This window comes from Drosophila arizonae, chromosome 3, assembly GCF_054131065.1.
Source record: "Drosophila arizonae isolate 15081-1271.41 chromosome 3, UAZ_ARI_1.0, whole genome shotgun sequence".
Taxonomy (NCBI): domain Eukaryota; kingdom Metazoa; phylum Arthropoda; class Insecta; order Diptera; family Drosophilidae; genus Drosophila; species Drosophila arizonae.
This window is the reverse complement of record NC_142923.1, coordinates 31,622,999-31,644,888: the sequence shown is the minus strand read 5'-3', so window position 1 is coordinate 31,644,888 and position 21,890 is coordinate 31,622,999. Positions and strand designations below refer to the sequence as shown.

Below are 21,890 nucleotides of genomic sequence, written 5' to 3'. Positions count from 1 at the left end.
CAAATGTAGCTACAAACTTATCACTACGAGCTTATTCAGTACTTACTAAACTACAGCTCATATATTATTCACTATCGATTTACATGACTACAATCACTACAAACTTATAAATTACAACCCTATCACTACAAACACATATAATACAATTTAAGGCGGTGGGCTGGCGAGCCTTTTTACAAGATATAATTTTATAACTGATTTTCAATTTAAGTGCTTCGATAAAATTATTGTTAATGACTTTTTTGACAAAATTAATCTGCGTGTATTATACAGGAACTTCGTAAAAAATGCATGTCTCTAGTTCCTAAAATATTGTCGGCATATAAACAGTTGCTCGCAGAACTCTGCGTACACTTGCAAAAAAACACCTATTTTTAAGTTTAGATGTATATTGTATTTAATATAGAAGACTTAAGGCAATACTTCTTTTTGTATAACAATTTTCATTTATTTATTAACATAATTATGTTTTCATTTTATTATTAAAACTAAACCTAATATTAACAAGTAAAAAAGTTCTAGTCGAGACTGCTCGACTACGAGATCCCCTGAACCCTTGGAGCAATAGATATTTCAATAATTTTTCGCGTCTTTCAGCTTACATAAGAAACACGACACGAACTGCGAACTGCGACACACATTCACTCACACATGCATACACACACAAACGCACACACAGGCACACATACACACACACGCATACAGACACACATACACACACACGCATACAGACACACATACACACAAACATACACACACACATACACAAACACATACACACACAAGCACCCACGCATAAACACGCATGGGCGGCAGTGAGCGCTTACTATGAGAACTTAATTGCTTAATAACTTTTTTTGTGGACGTACGATCTTCATGAAAATTTCAGATTATGATTATAACATGGATGAGCATGTAATTGCCAAAGCACAAGTCTATAGTATTTGAAATACGCTTTTAACAAAAGTGAGGGTGAGGGGGTGAATTTAAGGGTGGGGGATAAATTTTAACAAAAACCGAAATTTTATAAATTGCATATAAGCATACATTAAAAATTTGGAGACTCTAGCAATAAAGGTGTAGAAGATATAATTTTATAACTGGTTTTCGATAAGGTTTTTTATCGATAAAAAAAGATCGGGATGAGTTATCGATTTTTAATGATAAACTTGATATGCGCGCTGTAATTACGGACATTTTAAAAAAAATTTGAAGTCTTTAGCTCTTATATCTTCTGAAATCGACGCGTTCATACATACGGACAGACGGACAGACGGACAGACAGACGGACAGGGCCAAATCAACTCAGCTCGTCGCCCTGATCAAGTATATATATACTTTGTGGGGTCTGCCACGCCTCCTTCTCCCTGTTACATACATTTCAACAAAACCATTATACCCTGATTTCCCATTAAAAATGGGTTCAGGGTATAAAAAAAATTATAAGCAAAAAACATAACCAAACAAGTAAGAAAGCTCTAGTCGAGACTGCTCGACTACGAGATCCCCTGAACCCTTGGAGCAAAAGATATTTCAATAATTTTTCGCGTCTTTCAGCTTACACAAGAAACACGCACACACACGCACGTACGCACACACAGGCATACATACACACACACGCATACAGAATTAGAATAGGATGGGTAGTTTGCCGTATCCGAGCCGTGGAGCAGCCTAAACGCTGTTTCAAGTGCCTCGATTACGGTCATATTGCAGCAAACTGCGGCAACGACTGTGACTTAAAGGGCGCCTGTTTCAGGTGTGGAGAGATGGGTCACAGTGCCAAATCATGCACCAAGCCACCAAAATGTAGCCTCTGCATCCGGAAAGGCGAAAAGCAGACGGACCATTCAGCAGGCAGCTTCAAGTGCCCATCTTACCGTGAAGCTGCTCGTAAAATGAAATGTTAAGGTTTTTGCAGCTTAACTTAAATCATTGTGTTGCTGCCCAAGATCTTCTAGAGCAGACCATTAGGGAAAAATGTATAGATGTAGCTTTTCTCAGTGAGCCTCACCACTGTAGAACCAGCTGCCCTAGGACATGGTCAACAGACGTTAATGGCAAAGCTGCGTTGTGGGTATGCGGCAACTCAACGAACGTACTTTCGAATGTTAAGTCATTCAATGGGTTCGTACGTGGCCGATATGGTAGCTTATGGCTTTACAGTTGCTTTCTGGCCCCCAGCATGCAGCTCAGTGAATTCACGACGGTGCTCGACGAGCTTGCCGAGGATGCTAGGGGTCGGAAAGCCATTATAGCTGGAGATTTTAACTCCTGGGCGCTAGAATGGGGTAGCCCCACAACAAATGCCAGAGGTCGTATCCTACTGGAGATCTTCGCGACACTAGATGTTGCACTGCTCAACACTGGCCATGAGTACACCTTCAGTCGGGCGGGATACGGGTCTGTTATCGACATTACTTTTGTCACTTCATCCCTCTTTCGGGGAGCAACATGGAGCCATTGCGATAGCTATACAGGCAGCGATCATACGGCACTTCTGTTCACAATAGGTGAGCCACCTGCCAGGGCGTCAACATTGTGGAGGGAGTCGTATCGGCTAGATACTTTTGATCCCGCGGTCTTTTCAGAGGCCATTCAGTCTCTGGGTACAATTGGTAATGCTGAGGCCAGAGCATGCCAAATGGTAGCCCAAATACAGTGTGCCTGCAATAGCAGCATGTTACGTCGCAAGCAGTTCACGCGACAACATGAGCCTACGTATTGGTGGAATACGCAAATAGGTGACATTCGTCGCAAATGCATCCAGGCGAGAAGAAGCTACCAACGGGCTCGCGGTAGGTCAACGTTTTTTGAGAAACAGTTAGCTTACCAGGCAGCTAGAAGACAGCTGAAGAAGGCCATTCGGGCAAGCAAAAGAGAATGTTTTTTACAGTTGTACGACTCAGCCGAATATGACCCTTGGGGCAGGGCATATAAGATAGTAATTAAAAGACTATACGCAGGTAGACAGGTGCAGCCTACGGATCGTCTGGAGCTTAAATCGATTGTGGAAACACTCTTTCCAGAAACTTTAAGCTCCATTCACGCCCCTGAGTCCGAGTCTGCTGATCAGGGCTCAACGAGCACTGAAATTGTTTTAGTTACAGAGGAAGAAAGAAGTTCTCCGAGGTCTTAGAACCAACACAGCTCCAGGGCCGGACGGGATCCCAAATCGTGCGCTAAAGCTAGCCCTCGCCTTGCACCCAAGTACGTTCGCCGAATTATTTAATGAATGCCTGATCCAAGAGACGTTCCCGGCAAAATGGAAAGCCCAGAATCTGGTATTGCTACCCAAGACTGGCAAACCACTAGATGAGCCATCTTCGTACAGACCGATCTGTCTCTTAGACACCATGGGAAAGGTGTTTGAGAAACTGATCTGCTCTAGGCTGGAGACTGCGATTGCAAGCGCCGGAGGCCTGTCACCAAACCAATTTGGATTCCGGAAGGCCCGGTCAATAACGGACGCGCTTAACAAAGTTGTCGGTCTGGCCACTTCCGCTATTCAAGGCACCAGATGGAGGCACGGGACGAAGGAATACTGCATCATCGCGACCCTGGATGTAAGGAATGCCTTCAACACAGCTAGTTGGGATATGATACTGAATGCGCTGTCACAATATAATATCCCTAAATATCTAAGAGAGATAATAAAGAGCTACTTCAGAGGAAGAACACTGGTATACAACACGAGTGAGGGTCCCCAAACTCATACAGTGTCAGCTGGAGTACCCCAAGGCTCAGTGCTGGGGCCTCTCCTATGGAACATCATGTACGACGGCGTACTGCGCTTGGAACCACCAGCAGGCGCGCACACCATTGGCTTTGCTGATGATGTAGCTGTCGTAGCCATAGGAAAGGAGCTCAAAGATACAGAGGATATGTGCAGCGAAAGTATCAATCGCATACGAAGCTGGTTGACAGGAGCTGGGCTCGAGCTAGCGGCACACAAGACCGAAGTTGTACTACTCAGCAGTCGCAAAAGAGTGGAAACTGCCATACGCGTTCATACATACGGACAGACGGACAGACGGACAGACAGACGGACAGGGCCAAATCAACTCAGCTCGTCACCCTGATCAAGAATATATATACTTTGTGGGGTCTGCCACGCCTCCTTCTCCCTGTTACATACATTTCAACAAAACCATTATACCCTGATTTCCCATTGAAAATGGGTTCAGGGTATAAAAATTGAATTATATTCTATTAATTATTACTTGATTGAAATTTGAATTTTTTTAATGATTCTTTCAGATCGAACTGCCAGCGTGTTCATGTACTGATTGTGATTTGTCTTGCCCTCAATCTCCAGATGAACCGATACCCAAACCATTTAATATTGCAGGATTTGACGCTTTTACAGTTATTATGACTGTCGTATTTACTGTTGGATCCATTGTTTTTTTATTGGGAACATTTTTGTTTACGAATGACTTTATAAATGGTAAGTGGGGGTTAGTGATTATTGAAACCATACAGTTCATTAAGAAGATAAATATTAAAATAATATATATACATATATATAAATCAATATAAATAAATTTAAATAATGCTTAAGGTAAAGAAAAGAAAAACTAAACAAAAAATAAAAGAAATAAAGTAAGAAAATGAAAACAAACGATAAGAAACGTTTGTGGTTGTTCGGGAAGGTACGGAACAATGATTAGTCCTATCTTAGGATACTGATAATTTTTGTATTTTCCGAAGCAAAATAAATAACTGCTCGCTAATAATAGGATCTTTAATTTTCTTTAACAAACGTTTAATAAAGCTAAGAAAAATTTTTGTCCTATTTTTTGAAGATTGAAACTAAGTTTACAGTCCAAGAGAATACCAAGATCTTTGAGTGTAAGAATACGGGAAATGTTATTAATTTTGTAATTAGGCATATGTACTATGGCTTTACTAAAGATCAGTGTTATACATAGGAAGCGATTTAGATGTCACGTACCAACTTTAAAACTAATTATTTTCATCTTAAAGACATTGATGCTCTTTTGCACTGGAGTAAGAAAGGCAAATTGCCCTTCGAGTAACGAATATTCAAATCATTTTCGCGTCTTTCTGCTTACACAAGAAATACTAAATTGTTTAATAACTTTACTTATGGAATTTTTTTTTCATGAAAATTTTAGATCTTGTCAATACAATACTTAAATGCGTAAATTTAACAAAGAGTACATCTTGAGTTAGTATGACATGTAAATTTCATATCCCACTTAAAGTTTTTATACAGTGCACATTGCACTATGGGCAAAAGTACCGATAGTGCAGCATTAACTGTAAATTTAAAGATAGAGCCTTGAAATTTTGCGCACACGTTAGTAATATTAATACACATATATTATATTAATACACAATATACATATACACTACATTTTCATTTTAGTAGGCTATTTAATGCTTTAATGTTGAGATATTGTTGCTTAGATAGCCCGTTTTCAATTAAAAACGCTAATGCCACCTTCAGAAGTTATGGGTACTGAGACATTCAATGATAGCTTATTTTCCATATCCTATAAATTGTCACTACTGATAGTTTTTTTTTTCACAACGGACGTTGTAGTCCGAGTTATAAGTTATCTTTCACGAAACATACAAATATTGTTAAGGTTACGGCTAAAAATTCAATTAGCAACACATTGGAGTATTTCACACTAAATCACTAGGCACAGTAAATCTTTTGAAACATATTATTTAGCCTACCTTTGGACAAACTTTCCGTAATTAAACTTTTTCGTAAATTTTAATTGCAATGGACTTTTTTTTACGGCGAAACATATTATTTAGCCTACCTTTGGACCGAACTTTCCGTAATTAACCTTTTTCGTAAATTTTAATTGCAATGGACTTTTTTTACGGGAATCATTTCTCACACATTTTGCTCACACAATGCAATCCTGAATCAGCTGACTTCGACAAAGCTGAAAACATTACAGGCAGTCCCCAGAATTTTATAAAAATTGTTTTTACCACTATTGAAATCTCCTTATTGGAATCTCCTGATTCAGGGTTGCATTGTGAATTGCAAAAACTGTGCAAATGTTCATTGTAGAGTTTTGGGGATCTCGTAGATGAGCAGTCTCGACCAAAGCTTTCTTGCTTGTTTTTGTTTTCTTATATGGGTAGTTACGTAGGGTAGTTATGTAAGGTGTTAACCTAGCCTAAGATTGAGTCATTGTATAGTATAGTAGTATATAGTATATAAAGTAAAGTGTTTACTAATTTAGTTAAATCTTCATTTTTATAGATGAGAATTTCCAAATCGGAAGCGATGGTGCAACCGACGATTCGATGTGCAGGCAGCAGCCACGATACTTTGAAAAGCTTGGTGCTCGTACTGAATACTTCTTGGAAAACATATTCACGAGATTGGGTACATTTTTTGCAACTTATCCCTGGTTAACTCTTTTTGGAGGCGCCAGTCTCGTCACATTGCTTGGATACGGGATAGTGTATGTGGAAATTACTACAGATCCAGTAAAACTTTGGGCTGCGCCAAGTTCAAAATCTAGAATAGAACGAGAATATTTTGATTCTAAATTTGAACCTTTCTTTAGAATGGAACAAGTAAGTTCTTTTAAACTTTACAACGCAAAGTTTAACTTTCACAGTTAAAGTAAAATTAATTTTGTTGCATAGGTAATAATTAAAGCCGTAGACCTACCATACATTGTGCATAATACGTCGAACGGGCCAATAAAATTTGGGCCAATATTTGCAAAGGATTTTCTGGCCAAGGTCTTAGACTTACAGCAACAGATTCAAAATATCGAGGCGAATGGAACTTTTTTACATAATATATGCTATGCTCCCTTGAAAGATGACAACACTATGGTAAAAGCTTCTGATTGTGTTATACAATCAATTTGGGGTTATTTTCAAGATGATATAAGCCGACTTGATGATAATGATGAGGATAACGGGTTTAATGTAAGTATATTAAATAAATACATACCATATATCTGATAGGTCTTCTAAAACGGTTGACTTTTTATACCCTGAACCCATTTTCAATGGGAAATCAGTGTATAATGGTTTTGTTGAAATGTATGTAACAGGGAGAAGGAGGAGTGGCAGACCCCACAAAGTATATATATTCTTGATCAGGGTGACGAGCTGAGTTGATTTGGCCCTGTCCGTCTGTCCGTATATACGAACGCGTCGATTTCAGAAGATATAAGAGCTAGAGACTTCAATTTTTTTTCAAATGTCCGTAATTACAGGGCGGATATCAAGTTTATCATTAAAAATCGATAACTCATCCTGATCTTTTTTTATCGATAAAAAACCTTATCGAAAACCAGTTATAAAATTATATCTTCTACACCTTTACTGCTAGAGTCTCCAAATTTTTAATGTATGCTTTGCAATATGCAATTTATACAATTTCGGTTTTTGTTAAAATTTACCCCCCACCTATAAATTCACCCCCTCACCCTCACTTTCGTAAAAAGCTTATTTCAAATAGTAGAGACTTGTGCTTTGGCAATTATTGCATGCCTATTAATGTTATAATCATAATCAGAAAGTTTCATGAAGATCGTACGTCCATAAAAAAAGTTATTAAACTTTAATTCTCATAGTAAGCGCACACTGCAGCCCATGCGTGTTTATGCGTAGGTGCTTGTGTGTGTATGTGTTTGTGTATGTGTGTGTGTATGTGTGTGTGTGTCTCGACTAGAGCTTTCTTACTTGCTATTTAAGCTCTTCTGTTTCAATAATTAGATTGAAATTTGATCTTAGCTTATAAAAAAAATAATTTTTCATTTTATTTCAGGTAACATATTTGGATGAATTGTATGACTGTATAAGTAATCCATATTTATGTTTAGCTTCTTATGGAGGACCAGTAGATCCAGCTATTGCATTAGGCGGGTTCTTAAAACATGGTGAACAACTTACAGGGTCAACAAAATATGAGCAAGCTAATGCTTTAATTTTATCATTTTTGGTAAGAAATCACCATGATAAAGGGAAGCTAGTTCAAACATTAGATTGGGAAAAAACATTTGTTGAGTTTATGATAAATTATATAAAAAATAATAAAAGTAAATCAATGGACATAGCTTTTACAAGTGAGCGGTCAATTGAGGATGAATTAAATAGAGAGTCGCAATCGGACGTAATGACCATTTTAGTTTCATATATTATTATGTTCATTTATATAGCAATATCCCTTGGCCATGTACAAGAATTAAAAAGATCCCTTATTGATAGTAAAATAACATTGGGTATTGGAGGCGTTATTATAGTTTTAACATCAGTGGTTTCTTCGATTGGTATTTTTGGATATATTGGAGTTCCAGCAACATTAATTATAGTCGAAGTGATTCCGTTTTTAGTACTGGCAGTTGGGGTGGATAATATTTTTATCTTAGTTCAGACGTACCAAAGAGATAATCGTAGAGCTAATGAAACAACGGAAAAGCAGGTGGGACGAGTTTTAGGACGCGTAGGCCCTAGTATGCTATTAACATCCGTAAGTGAGAGTTGTTGTTTTTTCCTTGGTAGTTTATCTGATATGCCTGCTGTTAAGGCGTTTGCGCTATACGCAGGAGTTGCGCTATTAATAGACTTCCTATTACAAATAACATGTTTTATTGGCTTGTTTACTTTGGACATAAAACGAAAAGATGAAAGCCGCTTAGATATATGTTGTTTTATCAAATGTAAAAAGTCTGATATAATGCCGAACAATGAGGGACTCTTATATAAATTTTTTAAAAGTGTTTACGTTCCATTCCTAATGAAAAAAATCGTTCGAGTTGTTGTAATGGTTTTCTTTTTTGGTTGTCTTTGCACTAGTATAGCCTTTGTTCCGAAAATTGATATCGGGCTAAATCAAGAACTGGCTATGCCTGAGGATAGCTTTGTTTTGCACTACTTTAAGTCCTTAAATGCGCATCTTAATATTGGTCCTCCTGTATACTTTGTACTTAAGGGAAATATTGATTATTCGAACAGCTTGAACCAAAATTTAGTATGTTCTGGGCGATATTGCAATGATGACAGTGTTTTAACTCAAATTTACTTAGCTAGTCGTAAATCAAATTTAACATATATTGCTCGGCCAGCTTCTAGTTGGATTGACGATTACTTTGATTGGGCTTTATCGTCAAGCTGTTGCAAGTATAATCCCACGAATGGAAGTTTCTGTCCCCATCAAGGTAAGCAATAATCGTATTTTTTCCTTTAAAACATTCATCTCAGTTGGTATTAACATTTTAAAATGTAAACTGCAATGAATAGTATTTATTTTTATTTATTGCAGATACTTCCTGTTCAACTTGCGAAATTAAAAAGAATAACCTTCAGCGGCCCAATGAACATGAGTTTGGAAAATATCTTCCGTTTTTTTTAAAAGATAATCCAGACGATTCATGTGTTAAAGCAGGACATGCAGCCTATAATGGGGCTGTTCGGTACAGCTATGAGAAAAAAAACATCAATATAGACAGTTCATATTTTATGGCTTATCATTCAATATTAAAATCGTCCAGGGACTATTTTGAAGCATTAGAATCAGCTAGAAAAATATCTGCTAATATTACACAAATGTTAAAGTTTAAACTTGTCTCAAACGGATTACCAGTTGACTTAGCAATGCAAATCGAAGTTTTTCCTTATTCAGTATTTTATGTATTTTATGAACAATATTTAACAATGTGGTCAGATACCTTACAGAGCGTAGGAATTTCAATACTTTCCATATTTATAGTAACATTCATTTTGATGGGTTTTGATGTACATTCCGCCCTTGTTGTAGTAATCACTATAACAATGATAGTTATTAACCTTGGGGGCCTTATGTATTACTGGAATATATCTCTTAATGCAGTATCCTTAGTCAATCTTGTGATGGCTATAGGAATATCTGTAGAGTTTTGTTCACACCTTGTACACAGTTTTTCATTATCAAAAGAATTGAATCAAATAAAAAGGGCTGCCGATAGTTTATCACAGATGGGTAGCTCTATATTTTCTGGTATAACTCTCACAAAGTTTGCGGGAATATTAGTCTTAGCTTTTGCAAAAAGTCAAATCTTTCAAGTATTTTACTTTCGAATGTACTTTGGAATCGTAGTTATCGGCGCAACACATGGTTTAATATTTTTACCAGTTTTGCTTAGTTATATTGGTAAGTACATATATTATTTTTAATAAAAATAATAATTAAATATGTTTGTGTACCCTGAACGCATTGAAAACAGACTTTTTAATAGTTTTATGATAATATGTATATGACGTGTAGCAGAGTATTAAAAAACTATATATTCTTGATCAACGCTAGATATATCTCCGCCCATCTATGAACTCAATGATCCATAAACCTCGAAAGCTATATATCCCTGAATATCATAAGCACTATGAACTTAAAATTTTTTCAATGAAATGGTAAATATTTTTATATACAGTAGAATCCGGTTATAGCGACTTAAACTATAAAACAATTTAAATTTTTGATCAAAACAACCATTTTTTATAAACTTATTCCAATAACATGGTTTGGAAACATTTTTGTGACGTCGGCATTGTACTTTGCCTCTCTCCCTCTCTTTGTCTTAGCAGCATTTGTAGCGTTGCTACGCACACAAGAAAGGATACTGATCACTGATCAATACATACATGTATACATTTCTAACAGAGTCTTTTTATGCTGAAATTTTTTGTCATTATTTCGGAAATTTTTGTTATCACGTCGTATTAACCGGCGATTGACTCAAAAATATGAAAAAAAATCGTCGGCATAAGCGGATTGTCGTTAAAAGCGGAGACGTACTAAGCGGAGACGTACTAAGCGGAGGCTCTTTCATATAAGTTTGTATGGGGACCAACCAAGACTTCGAATTTTCGTCGACATAACCGGTTCGACGCTTCAAGCGGAGTCGTTATAACCGGATTCTACTGTACTTATGAAACGTAAAAGTCCCATAAGCCACGAAAGATTTATACTCCTCAATACCATATGTACTATAAAGTCAAATCAACAATCATCTGAATATACTTTGAAACTCTATCTTGAATACCGCAAAAGATGGAAATATCCAATTTACTGTGGGGCTTATTGTCTTGATGTACATACATATGTAATTTATACTTTTTCATCCATCTAAATAATCATCTAAATTTTCAATTATAAATTGGAATGCGTGGTGCATAGAAAGCAAGAGTGCTCTAGTCGAGACTGCTCGACTAGGAGATACCCTGAACCCTTCAAGCTAATATTCTAATCATTCTGAAGTTCTTTCATGCCCATATACATACACATGCATCCACACAAACGCATAAGCACAGTAAGCAGCGACTGCGCTTGGGCTGCGCTGCAGCACTAACCATAGAACACATAGACCGAACAAGTAGTATAAAGCGTTTTGCACACTTTTTTTCGGGAGTTATCTCCCAGACCACTTCGTAATTGCTAGGCTCTTCACTTTTAGATTCGGGCTAAGAAAATATACGAAAGCACAATCATGTCGCTTCATGCGCTCGACCGAGATGGTCAAATGTTGAACAAAAGGTTCTTCTATGCTCAATTATTTTCTTAGTCTCTCTCTCTCTCTCTCTCTCTGCTCAATGCTCTCTGCTCTTTCAAATATTTATATGTATGTATGCATGGGACAAGCAGCAGCTCACGAAAATTGAAATTTCGTCGCGTTAGACTGCCGTTTCATCCCTTCTGTGCTAGAGTATACCTAACCCTTCAAATCGTTTGCCATGCTCGTGCAGAATGTTTGCGTTTTCGTTATTATTTGTGGGAGGGGTATGAAAGCGATGGTGCGCATAATGAAATGTTTTCGTGTCGAGCATGCATACACACACAGTTCCTTGCAACATGTACTATGAGCATACAAATGTCTGTGTGCGAAGCTCGGGCTGCCTGTAACAATTTTTGAAGCCCAGTATTTGCATTTGGTCGATCTTGTGAAGTGCTCACATACATATGTCTGTATGTGTGTATATACATTTGATTGTGTGTACGCATGAAATGCGATGCTCACAATTATGGGATATAACTTGTAGAAGCATTTGTACGCCTATGTACATGTGCGTATGGGTATGTGCATGTGTGTAGGCATGGGAGATGAACATTGGCGTATTATTAGAATGGCGTGAACGATTTTTGATTTTAATTAAAGAGGCTTATATATATTTAATACTTATATTTAAGTATTTGACTAACTATAGTGACAAGCGCACTTCCCAATACTTTACTTTAATTTTTGTTTACTTGCATGCACCTTTATATTTATGTAAAGGTGTAAGGGATTGAAAATCGCATTCTAATTTGCACACTGTGCTTAACCAAGTACTACATTTTTATACTCATTCGCGAAAGTGAATCAGTATATTGGTTTTGTGCAATGTCCGTCTTGCTGTCCGTCCGTCTGTACCGTCTGTCCGTATGAACGCAATCTATTTCGGCGCTATTGAAGCTAGAGACTTGAAATTTGGAACACATACTCGTGTATATCTCTGATTTATAAAGTGTTAAAATTTTCCCGATCCGCCCACTGGGGGCGCCCACTGGGGGCATTTTCCGATATACCAGAAATTATGTTTGTTGAAGAGCTAGAAAGCTGAAATTTTGTATGTAGGTCCGCGCCGACCACCCAAGATCACAAGCTGTGGCGGATATATCTCCGCCCATTAGGGGCGTGGCAAATCGGATAAAACTGTATGCTCTGCTTGACCAGCTAGTTGCTAAAATAGAATAACTTAATAAGACAGCGTCATCAGACAAAACTACAGTAACGGCTAGAAAGTCCAGAAATCAATCGAAATTCTAAGAATGTGAGAAAAGGCGCGCTTCTGTCTGTACGCATAGAATAGACGATGAGTGTGTGCAGATGCATAGGAAAATCGTGCTGATCTGCTGTTAGCTTGAAGCCGGTAACCAATATATGGATATAAATATATATCAAAATTGTATAGATTATATATGTATGTAATTTGAATGCAAAAGCTATCGATGATTTTCCAATTTTAATGGCATCATGCCGTGTTTTTTGTTGCGCACTAGACTTGAAAATTGCACTATATACTCTGGTTGACAGCGTTCGGGCTGTGAATGAGTCTTCTGCAATCGGTATCGCCCGACTGCAACGTTCTTACTTGTTTTTTTTTTTTAATTCTGATAGGCAAATCCACAATCATTGAAATGAAATCAGGTACTTAAATATAAACGCGTGCTACCCGCCAGTTACTATACCACCCACATATATGTGTGTGAGTTACTCGCCGGTCACAGTGCCACAGAGTATTGGGAAGTCTAGCTCTCTAGCTCTTATATCTTCTGAGATCGACGCACTCATACGGACGGACGGACAGACGGAGAGGGCTATACCGACTCAGCTCATCGTCCTTATCAAGAATATATTTATATTTATGGGGTCTGCGATGATTCGTTCTGTCTGTTACATACTTTTCACAAAACCTTATACTCTAATTTCCCATTTTCAATGGGTTCAGCGTATAATTTTATACCTGAAAATGCACTTGAAAATCATAAAATAAGAATTGAAAGAAAAATATTTAACATCTTTACTCACGATATAACACACACATTTAATTATTTTTTTTAACAATCTATTTAATATACAATTTATATAAATTTCTTATTTTCCATTTCTTTAGGTGCACCTAATAATTCTAGGCTTGAATCTCAAAACCATGAAAATTGTGAGCAGGAAACTTCTTTATCTGGAACTAGATAATTTGTTTACTCATAAGAATGTTGAAAATATCAAGAGCGAAATCAAAGGAATGTCGAATGTGGAAATTCGGCGTTAATCTTTGTTTTTATTAGTTATTTTTGTAAAACCAAATTATTATTTTCTACAAAAAAGAAGTATGGTATCTGGCTAAGGTGTGATAAATTTTAATCAACCATTATTATATGTAAATATATATGTATACACCGCTTTTAACATGAAAAACTATGTATTTAGATTTTGAATAAAGTTTACAATGTACAGCAATTTTTAATGTGAAACTATTACTTTATTTTATTATCTTATTTTTAACTATCTATATTACAAATAATAAAGTGAATGAAAGATATTTGAATTATTTACACCTTAAAAGGCGTATTAACAGCACCAGCATAAATTCATTTCGGAATTGGCGTTGACAATATTATAATAGACTTCATCCTACTAAAGCACTGGCACATTTGATACCGGCTTAGAGTCGGGGCTCTTTATAACACAAAAGTAAAGTGGCTCGATTCACTGACCCAAAGCTGGGCTTTGGCAAAAACTAAAAAAGCAAAAAAGCCCGGCAGCAAAAAATATTTCAAAAACTCCAAAAATCACTATATGTAGCAGATGCTCCAACCACTAAAGCAGTACGGGCACCCCGATATGCATCCAAGCGCTACTTCCAGGCGCTCCGCCGTCGCGAATGAGGAAGGAATCAATATGGATACTAAAAGCGGAGTATCGGATCTGAAGGAACTGCTGCTCTAGAACATAGCAGCAGCTCATGGCAAAAGTTGGAGGCAGAAGCAACTGCCAGTAAAAACAAAGAAGTAAAGAGCACGGCAACAGTGGAAACTCCTACTATAAACAAGTAAGAAAGCTCAAATCGAGACTTCTCCCCTGAACCCATCGAGCAACTACTATTTAAATAATTCTTCGCGTCTTTCTGCTTATACAAGAAACAACACATGCACATACATACGCAGGCATACGCACGCACACAGAAATACGCATTGGCTGCAGTAGTGGCTTACTATGGGAACTGAATTGTTAAATAACTTTTCTTGTGGATGGACTATCTTCATGAAACTTGCAGATTATAAATATAACATAAATATGCATGCCAAAGCACAAGTCTCTTGCATTTAAAATACGCCTTTTACAACTATGTGGGTGAGAGGGTTGATATAGGGGTGGGAGGTAAATTTTAACAAAAATTTTAACAACAATTTTAAAAAAAATTGTATAAAATACATCTAAATATACAGTGCTTATCATAATTATAACCCACCCAGCAACTTAAACTTTGAGCCAGTTTAAACAACATTTTTACGGTTTTTCAAATATGAATTTTACAGCACTTTGTAGACTGGAGCATGTTCAGTTGGATTTATCGAAATTTTTGTTCAATTTATAGAAAAGAATTTAAGAAAAGAAAGAACCGTTAATTTTGAAATGTCGACGTGTAATTAAAATTTTTTTAAATAGCCTCACATTTGAGCGAATTTAAGCGATAACTGTTTGGCGAGTACTTAAGAGCTCAGGAATCATAAAGAGGTCTAAGCTGACCAAAGCACCCACGTTGTTTAGTCGCCACAAGGTTGCTCGACTTGATTTCGCCGAAAGGCATACTGTGACCGATCTCTCATACGCACGTTTGAATCATCGTCTTTTGGCTTACAGTATATTTATAAATTTTTACCCTAACAGGTCATATTTACTGATGGGAAGAAGGTTTAACCTGGATGGTGCCGATGGGTTTGATTCTTATTATCATGATTTGAGAAAGGATCCTATGTTTTTTTTTTCAAGGACAGACTTTGGAGGTGGCTCCGTCATGATTCATTTGGTCATTGGGTACCTTGGAATTGAAGTTTGTAACGAGCCGAGTGAACAGTGAAGAGTGTATTCAGAGTCTGGATAGTAGTCTCATTCCATATTTGAAGGAATTACGTGCGAAACCAATGGTTTTAAAACAAGATAATGCCAGAATCCATGCGAGCCGACGTACAAAGGAGTGTTTGGAGGAATGTTATGTTGATGTCCTTGACTGGCCAGCATACTTTTCAGATCTCAACCCGATAGAAAATTTCTGGGGTAATCTTGCAAGACGTGTGTTTGTCAAATTGGAGACAATTGGATATCTTAAAACGCAAATTCTAAATGAATGGCAAAGTTTCGAAAAAAAACTTTTATTAAATTTACAGGTTTCAATGAGAATGAGAATTTTAAAGTTAACTAAGGCAAATGGAGGCCGGACTAAATATTTACATTAGTTTTTCTATCAATCCCAAACAAATTCGGACTTATTACCATAATATGAATATGGGCTATAATTTTAATACAGCAAATGGGAGCTGTTTTTCTTCTTCTTTTTAAGAAGTCGTCATTAAATCGTTTAAGTGAAAAAGTTTTTGCTATTCATAATTGAAATATTAAGCTACTCATTTTTGAAGATTTTAAGGAAATATACCATTTGGGAAAAATTTTCAGCCGACTCTCTTCAGACTCTAGCTTTAAATATGTATACAGTGGACCAATAATGTCTTCGTACAGCAATGATTTTTTTCTTTGGCAACGAATAAGTAATGCAAGATGGGCAAAAATTAAAAACTTTAATTTACAGATTTATTAACTAATATTTTAACAACAAATTAGAAAAGAGATAATTTGAGTATTTTCTTTAGCATAAAAGTTATAACTAACAAGTAAGAAAGCTCTAGTCGAGACTGCTCGACTACGAGATCCCCTAAACCCTTGGAGCAATATATATTTCAATAATTTTTCGCATCTTTCAGCTTACACAAGAAACACGCACACACACAAACGCATACACACACAAACGCATACACACACTCACATACACACACACATATACAAACCCATACATACACATACACAAACACATACACACACAAGCACCCACGCATAAACACGCATGGGCTGCAGTGTGCGCTTACTATGAGAACTTAATTGTTTAATAACTTTTCAGATTATGATTATATCATGAATATGCATGTAATTGCCAAAGCACAAGTGTCTAGTATTTGAAATACGCTTTTTACAAAAGTGAGGGTGAGGGGGTGAATTTAGAGGTGGGGAGTAAATTTTAACAAAAATTGTATAAATTGCATATAAGCATACATTAAAAGTTTGGAGACTCTAGCAATAAAGGTGTAGAAGATATAATTTTATAACTGGTTTTCGATAAGGTTTTGTATCGATAAAAAAAGATCGGGATGAGTTATCGATTTTTAATGATAAACTTGATATGCGCGCTGTAATTACGGACATTTAAAAAAAAAATTTGAAGTCTCTAGCTCTTATATCTTCTGAAATCGAAGAGTTCATACATACGGACAGGCAAATCAACTCAGCTCGTCGCCCTGATCAAGAATATATATACTTTGTCGGGTCTGCCACGCCTCCTTCTGCCTGTTACATACATTTCAACAAAACCATTATACCATGATTACCCCATCATTTGTGAGCATCGCGGCCCCTGCGTACACACAATCAAACATATTTCTGTAAGTGTGAGCACTTCACAAGATCGACCAAATTCAAATGCTAGGATTTCAAATTGCTACAGCCAGCAAGGGCTTCGCACACAGGCATACAAATGCTCATAGTACATGTAGCATACTGTAAGTGAGTGTGTGCATGCTCGTCGTGAAAACATTTTCGTTATGCGCACCAACGCTTTCATGCTCTTCCGACAAATAATAACGAAAACGCATGGCAAACGGCTTAAAGAGTTCGAAGTACCCTTCACACAGAAGGGAAGGCATGGGTTCTTGCTGCGAAGAAATTTCAATTTTCGTGAGCTGCTGCTTGTGCTCACAATGTGAGCCTCACATGCATACATACATATACACATTTGAGAGAGAAGAGAGCATCGAGAGAGAGAGAGAGCAAGGGAAACATTGAGCATAGAGGGATCTTTTGTTCAACATTTGACCATCTCGGTCGAGCGCATGAAGCGAAATGATTGTGCTTTCGTATATTTTTCAATTTTGTTATTTGCCCTTCTGTAAATATTATTTTCAGGCTGTTTTCCATATTTTTGGAGTCGTTTTCCACTTTTTCGAACTTTCTTTGTAGTTCACTAAATTCGAACTCCTTTTTAGGCAACTCTTTATCATGTGCGTAGCCTTTATCACATAGGGCAGTTTGCAGCTTCTGATTTTCTGATTCCAATGCTTTTATTTGGCTTTCCAAGAGCTTTATGCGTTCCTTCAACTCATTATTAACATTATTATTATTTATCCTCTAATAACGTTTCTGCTTACAATAGTCGAACATTGTCTTCTTCAATAATCTCAGGCTCACATTCATTTTCTTTATTAGCTAGAATTTCTTTAACAAGTTGCCGCCTCTTACGATCTTCCGAGCGCTGTGTACGGTGACTTATATTACCGCCGTCAGGGTCGGCTTTAATTGTTGGCACGGCGCCTGGCTTGAGGAGCACCTTTCTTGAGAAGCCTTCAAAAGTAATTTGTAGTTATACTTTTAGTAAATTAACTCTTATAGATTTACTTACCAAGACCACATTGAACTTTGCCTATCGAGCATTCTGGTTCAAAATGTGCCTCGCACACTTTCCAATTTGGGCAGTTATTTTGTCTTTGAACTCCAGCCATTTCCTCTTCAGCTTAATATCTAAAGGAAACGAAAAAAAAAGAAATATCGTTCTTCCCATATTGGTTCTTACAATTCAGCACCGAACACTTCATTTTTGGTTTTTGATTATAATCATTTATTGATTGTAAACAACAAAATCTCTGATTATGCTTTAATTTGGCGCGCACTCAATTAAAGCATAATCTGAAAATGTGACGTCACAAGAGAGCTGTTAGTTAACATTAAAACACTGACCAAACAACACATAGACTAGACATGTAGAGCAACGTTTTTCCACGCCGCAAAATCTGTGTAGCAGGTCCCGGCCAATTTCGTATTCGCTCGGGTAATGAAAGATAGCACGACGAAATCAGTGCGCTCTAAGCACGCAAACGAAATGGTCATGCATGCGCTTTGCGTTTTTTGTCTTACTCTCCCTCTCTCTCTCTGTGGGCTCTCAAATCATGGAGCTCAGCAGCGCACAAAAATTGAAATTTCTTCACGACGGTCCCAGCTCTTTCCTTTTGAGTAAAGAGTATACCGAAATCTTAAAATCGTTTGCGACATTCATGCAAACAAAATGTTAGCGTTTCGATATATATTTAAGGGAAGGGTATGAATGCGTTGAGGCGCATAAAGAATATGATGTCGCGACGGGCATGCACACACACACTTGTAGTCCCTTGCCACATGTATGAGCATTTGTGACCTGCGTGCGTTACTCTTGCTGCTTGTAGCAATTTTAAAGCCCAGCATTTGCATTTGGTCGGTCTTACGGACTGTCATAACCACTTTACACAGATGTACTATGTGTGAACATACATATGTATGTACATAAGTACATTTATATATTATTATTGCTAATCATGTTTATAAATGTGTTTATATCCGTAAATAATTATATATAATTCAAATTATTTTTTACACATTTTCAAACGAAAAAATTATCGTAAAACACTACTAACTTTATTAAATGCTTTGCAATATATGAAATACACATGTCATATTATACTCAAGCTTTACTCATTATTGTCAAAATTTTCTAATTAAGTCATAATGGCCCATTTGATAGTCACCCTACGATTCAAATCATACAAAATTTACAAACTACTAAATCCAGAGACAATTAGCTTGCCATCCCATACAAGCATACACATACACAAATGTATGTATGCATGTGCTCACTTCACAAGGCAGACCAACGGTAAATTTTGGGCTTTACAATTTGCACAGGCTGTTGTGCACAGAAAGAATACATTTTCGCGACGAGCATGCACACACACATTTACATCCTTGCTACGTGTATGTGCTTTTGTGTGCGTGCGTCGCGAAACTCAATTCTTTCTCAGTATTTTCGTCTATTATCAGCCCTATTAAGCTTTGGACTCAATTTAGTTTGATGCCTTTCTTCACTTTTTAGTAGCACAAAATCTACAATTTGGTGTCTAATTACTTTCGCCTTCTATTTAGCATATCGTTCCTTGTCATAAACTGCTGTAGCTGAAACATTCTTTTCAGCCTGTGCTCTTACGTTTGACAGATCAACCTCATGCTCAATGTCACTAGGTAGGAGTAATCCTAATGGGCGTGCCACCTTTCCCAATAGCATTTATAATGGACTAGCCTTTGTCACACGGTTAGTTGTACAATTGATTGCCAACTGCACCTCTCCTAACACATTCTGCCAAGACTGTGTTCCAGTTTGGACCGCAGTCAACATATTTTTTAACGTGCTCATGGTTCGTTCCATTTGGCCATTAGCTCGGCTAGCACCGGTACTAATAAAATGCAAGTTTATTTTCTTATCTGCATTATTGACTCGTGTACTTCATTTATAATGGACCATCTAAAGGCACGTGGCACCACTGGTAAACAACGTGTTCTGCCATTTCTTTGTATTTTCCGGTGAAGAACTTCTGCCCTTAGCTCATAGGTTTTCGCAATGTTTGCAGCAAGAGAAAAATCTTGTAATTTATTCACAATTTCGGCTATGTCCGAGTCTCGACGCTGTTCAGCAATGAGCCAGTTGCTTGAAATTTCAGTCAGGTTAACTCTTTTCTCTTCAATCACCCTAACTGCAGAAGTTGGATTTAGCAAAAGACTATTTCTTGACAAAAAGTAGACGTGCAACATTCTTTTTCCTTCTTTATATTGAATATTAAATGTAAACGCCTGCAAATAAGCCCACCAACGTTGAGCTCTGGGGGTCAAATCTTGTTTACTTTTTGACGCCTTTAGCGAGCTACAATCAGTAAACACATTAAAATTTCTTCCCAACAAATAATGTCGAAATTGTTTAATAGAGTTTACAACAGCTAGAGTTTCCAACTCATAAGAGTGATATCTTGACTCTGCACGTGAAGTAGTTTTGCTATAATATTCTATTACATGAGGTTTGTTGTTAATTTTGTGTAATAAAATTGCACCGTAGCCATCACAACCTGCATCTGTATGCAACTCAATTGGATAATTTTGGTCAAAAATGATAACCCCTGGTTTATCAGTAAGAATAGAAATAACCTTTTTCCGTATCTGCTCTTGTTCAGTTTTCCAAATAAATTTACTTTTCTCTGAAGTTAAGAAGTACAACGGTTTCATCAACTGTGAAAATCCCTCAATAAATTGTCGAAAATAAGATGCCAAGCCAATGAATTGTCTAAGGGTTGTGACTGACTGTGGAGGTGGCAGAACAGTCAGCGCTACTATTTTCTGAGGATTTGGACGAATTTCACCCGCACTAATACTGTAATCTAAATATTGAATCGATGTTTTCAAAAAGGAACACTTTGTGATGTTGAATGAAAATCCAGCCTCTGTTAAGGTGTTTAGAACAATTTCTAATCTCTCTAACGCCTGATTCGATTGAATCAGAGTGTAAAGGAATTTGATAATACCCACTGGCCATAACTAAACAAGCAAAGTAATTAACACCTTGAAGTCTATTTATTTGATCCTGTATAAGTGGCAACGGATTCTTATCAGCCACTGTATTCGAATTTAACTCTATATAGTCTACACAAAGTCTATACGAACCATTTTTCTTCCTGACCAGCAATATGGGGCTTGCGTATGGTGAACAGCTTGGCCTAATTATTTTGCATTTTAACAATTCGTTAATTTTTTCTCTTACTAAATCTCGATCGCATGGACTTAATCGATATGGCCTTCTTTGAACTGTTTTATTTGGATCGATTAATCTTATTTTCATTTCGCCAACTTTCACTTTAGTACCTGGAATGCCTTTTATAAAAGAATTTGAATACTTTGCCAATAATGAATTAAGTTTTTTTTTATCTTGTGCGTCACCCCTGTGGTGTTGCAACGCTGCACTGTTCCACTCTCTTTTCCTGGTTGAAGATCTGGTTTTTGTTAGCTTCCTTCCTTGGGCATTGGGCACTGTTAAAAGACACAGTAGGTTGCGCAAAGAGCAGTCCCGTTACTTTTAATGTTAACTAACAGCACTCTTGTGACGTCACATTATCAGATTTTCCTATGTTGTCCAGGCTGAAGCTTGGCGGCACTTCAGCACAGATCGGCTAAGTGGTCGAAAACAACCAA

The 21,890-nt window shown here is 37.0% G+C and overlaps 2 protein-coding genes across 5 annotated transcripts in view; one reads left to right on the top strand and one right to left on the bottom strand.

Moving 5' to 3' along the window:
• Npc1a (Niemann-Pick type C-1a) overlaps positions 1–13,988 on the top strand; it is a 70,893-nt gene extending 56,905 nt beyond the window's left edge. For 2 of the 4 annotated variants that reach the window (XM_089464657.1, XM_089464656.1), the window contains 6 exons: positions 4,261–4,450; positions 6,257–6,576; positions 6,649–6,939; positions 7,787–9,176; positions 9,281–10,147; positions 13,645–13,988. In XM_089464657.1, coding sequence (XP_089320783.1) covers positions 4,261–4,450; positions 6,257–6,576; positions 6,649–6,939; positions 7,787–9,176; positions 9,281–10,147; positions 13,645–13,724 — 3,138 coding nt within the window. In that variant the 3' untranslated portion in view covers positions 13,725–13,988. The remainder of the gene's footprint in view (positions 1–4,260; positions 4,451–6,256; positions 6,577–6,648; positions 6,940–7,786; positions 9,177–9,280; positions 10,148–13,644) is intronic. The other 2 variants (XM_089464658.1, XM_089464659.1) reach the window with 2 other exon arrangements.
• Positions 8,521–21,890, bottom strand: part of Ror (Tyrosine-protein kinase transmembrane receptor Ror) — a 34,820-nt gene continuing 21,450 nt past the window's right edge. Inside the window, exons 9-10 of the mRNA XM_089464662.1 lie at positions 18,253–18,371; positions 8,521–18,194 (exon numbers count right to left, since the gene is read on the bottom strand). The gene's annotated coding sequence lies outside the window, so the exon portion shown is untranslated. The remainder of the gene's footprint in view (positions 18,195–18,252; positions 18,372–21,890) is intronic.